At 53.7% G+C, this 3,497-nt stretch overlaps 1 protein-coding gene across 1 annotated transcript; it reads left to right on the top strand.

The window, feature by feature from the left end:
• Positions 1 to 18: 18 nt before the first annotated feature.
• On the top strand, positions 19 to 1,211 carry LOC130587640 (coiled-coil-helix-coiled-coil-helix domain-containing protein 5-like; the record flags this gene model as incomplete). The annotated part of the gene is made up of 2 exons (XM_057388617.1): positions 19 to 53; positions 684 to 1,211. Coding segments are annotated over 2 exons (270 nt in total), but the record flags the coding sequence as incomplete, so codon positions are not given.
• Between the last annotated feature and the right edge of the window lie 2,286 nt (positions 1,212 to 3,497).

The following is a 3,497-nucleotide window of genomic DNA, read 5'->3' as shown; positions in this document are numbered from 1 at the left end:
CTGGGGACACAGGGACAGCATCGCCCGCTGTGCTTCCGCTGCGCCTCCAACCAGTGAGTGACACAAACTGGGGACACTGGGGACACTGGGGACACAGGGACAGCATCGCCCGCTGTGCGTCCAACCAGTGAGTGACACAAACTGGGGACACTGGGGACAATGGGGACAATGGGGGAACAGGGACAGCATTGCCCGCTGTGCCTCCAACCAGTGAGTGACACAGACTGGGGACACTGGGGACACTGGGGACACTTTCCCCATTTTTCCTCATTTTTTCCCCATTTTTTCCCGGATCATTCCCCATTTTTTCCCAATCATTCCCCATATTTTCCCTGATCTTTCCCAATTTTTTCCCCAATCATTCCCCATTTTTTCCCCGATCTTTCCCCATTGTTTTCCCAATCTTTCCCCATTTTTTCCCCATTTTCCCCCTGAACTTTCCCCACTTTCCCCCATTTTTTCCCAGATAATTCCCCATTTTTTCCCCATTTTTTCCCCACATTTTCCCTTTTTTTCCCCCATTTTTTCCCCACTTTTCCCCATTTTTACCCAGATAATTCCCCATTTTTTTCCCCATTTTTTCCCCACTTTTCCCCATTTTTTTCCCCATTTTTTTCCCGACATTTTCCCCAATCATTCCCCATTGTTTTTCCCATTTTTCCCATTTTTTCCCCATTTTCCAGCCCCCTGGTGCGGCAGATCCGCCGCGATTGCTCCGACTCCTTCGGGGCCTTCGAGCGCTGCCTTCGGGAGCACCCGGGGGCTGTGGGGGAGTGCGGCCCCCACGTCAGCGCCTTCCTGCTCTGTGCTGAAAATGTCACCCCAAATGTCACCCCTGATGTCACCTCTGGTGCCACCCCCAGGGACAGCCCTGGGGACACCTCTGGAGGTGAGTTTGGAACTGGGATTTTGGGGTAAAAATGGGAAAAAAACCCTAAAAACGGCTCCCATGTCACCCCCATTCCTGCTCTGTGCTGAAAATGTCACCCCAAATGTCACCTCTGATGTCACCTCTGGTGCCACCGCCAGTGCCACCCCCAGGGACACCCCCAGAGGTGAGTTTGGAACTGGGATTTTGGGGTAAAACCCACTAAAAATGGCCCCATTCCTGCTCTGTGCCGAGAGTGTCACCCCCAATGTCACCCCCGATGTCACCTCTGGTGCCACCCCCAGGGACAGCCCCGGGGACACCTCTGGAGGTGAGTTTAGAACCTGAATTTTGGGGTAAAATGGGAAAAAACCCTAAAAGTCACCCCATTCCTGCTCTGTGCTGAAAATGTCACCCCCAATGTCACCCCCGATGTCACCTCTGGTGCCACCCCCAGGGACANCCAGGGACAGCCCCAGGGACACCCCCAGAGGTGAGTTTGGGACCCGAATTTTGGGGTAAAACCCACTAAAAATGGCCCCATTCCTGTTCTGGGCCCAAAGTGTCACCCCCAATGTCACCCCCGATGTCACCTCTGGTGCCACCCCCAGTGCCAACCCCAGGGACACCTCTGGAGGTGAGTTTAGAGCCCAAATTTTGGGGTTAAAATGAGAAAAAACACCTAAAAATGGCCCTGTGCACCCCAAATGTGGCCCCTATTCCTGTTCTGGGCTGCAAATGTCACCCCCAATGTCACCCCCGATGTCACCTCTGATGTCACCCCCAGTGCCACCCCCAGGGACACCTCTGGAGGTGAGTTTGGAGCCCGAATTTTGGGGCAAAAATGAGAAAAAAACACCTAAAAATGGCCCTGTGCACCCCAAATGTGGCCCCTATTCCTGTTCTGTGGCAAGAGTGTCACCCCCAATGTCACCCCCGATGTCACCTCTGGTGCCACCCCCAGTGCCAACCCCAGGGACACCTCTGGAGGTGAGTTTAGAGCCCGAATTTTGGGGTAAAAATGGGAAAAAAACCCCTAAAAATGGCTCCATTCCTGCTGTGGGCTGAGAGTGTCACCCCAAATGTCACCCCCAATGTCACCTCTGGTGCCACCCCCGGGGACACCTCTGGAGGTGAGTTTGGAACTGGGATTTTGGGGTAAAAGTGGGAAAAACCCACTAAAAATGGGGGGAAAACATAAAAATTCCCCCATTCCTGCTCTGGGCTGAGAGTGTCACCCCCAATGTCACCCCCGATGTCACCCCCGATGTCACCTCTGGTGCCACCCCCAGTGCCAACCCCAGGGACACCTCAGGAGGTGAGTTTGGAACCCGAATTTTGGGGTAAAAATGGGAAAAAAACCCTAAAAATTGCCCCGTTCCTGCTCTGTGCTGAGAGTGTCACCCCAAATGTCACCCCCGATGTCACCTCTGGTGCCACCCCCAGTGCCACCCCCGGGGACACCTCTGGAGGTGAGTTTAGAACCCGAATTTTGGGGTAAAAATGGAAAAAATACCCTAAAAATTGCCCCGTTCCTGCTCTGGGCTGCAAATGTCACCCCCGATGTCACCCCAAATGTCACGCCCGATGTCACCTCTGGTGCCACCCCCAGGGACAGCCCCGGGGACACCTCTGGAGGTGAGTTTAGAGCCCGAATTTTGGGATAAAAATGGGAAAAACAGCTAAAAATGGCCCCCACGTCAGCGCCTTCCTGCTCTGTGCTGAAAATGTCACCCCAAATGTCAGCCCGATGTCACCNCTGGAGGTGAGTTTAGAGCCCGAATTTTGGGATAAAAATGGGAAAAACAGCTAAAAATGGCCCCCACGTCAGCGCCTTCCTGCTCTGTGCTGAAAGTGTCACCCCAAATGTCACCTCTGATGTCACCTCTGGTGCCACCCCCAGGGACAACCCCAGGGACACCTCTGGAGGTGAGTTTGGAACCCGAATTTTGAGGTAAAACCCACTAAAAATGGCCCCATTCCTGTTCTGTGCTGAAAGTGTCACCCCAAATGTCACCCCCGATGTCACCTCTGGTGCCACCCCCAGGGACAGCCCCGGGGACACCTCTGGAGGTGAGTTTGGAACCCGAATTTTGGGGTAAAAATGGGAAAAAACCCCTAAAAATGGCCCCATTCATGCTCTGTGCTGAGAATGTCACCCCAAATGTCACCCCAAATGTCACCCCCAATGTCACCCCCGATGTCACCTCTGGTGCCACCCCCAGTGCCAACCCCAGGGACACCTCAGGAGGTGAGTTTGGAGCCCGAATTTTGGGGTAAAAATGGGAAAAAACCCTAAAAACGCCCCCCACGTCAGCGCCTTCCTGCTCTGTGCTGAGAGTGTCACCCCAAATGTCACCTCTGATGTCACCTCTGGTGCCACCCCCAGGGACAACCCCAGGGACACCTCTGGAGGTGAGTTTGGAACTGGGATTTTGGGGTAAAAGTGGGAAAAACCCACTAAAAATGGGAAAAAAACCTAAAAGTGGTCCCATTCCTGCTCTGTGCTGAAAATGTCACCCCAAATGTCACCCCCGATGTCACCTCTGGTGCCACCCCTGGTGCCAACCTCAGGGACACCTCTAGAGGTGAGTTTAGAGCCCAAATTTTGGGATAAAAATGGGAAAAA

The sequence above is a fragment of the Malurus melanocephalus genome, unplaced genomic scaffold (assembly GCF_030028575.1).
Source record: "Malurus melanocephalus ecotype Western Australia unplaced genomic scaffold, MMel_1.1 scaffold_2180, whole genome shotgun sequence".
NCBI classification, from domain to species: domain Eukaryota; kingdom Metazoa; phylum Chordata; class Aves; order Passeriformes; family Maluridae; genus Malurus; species Malurus melanocephalus.
The sequence above is the reverse complement of the archived record's forward strand: the minus strand, read 5'-3'. Positions and strand labels throughout refer to the sequence as shown.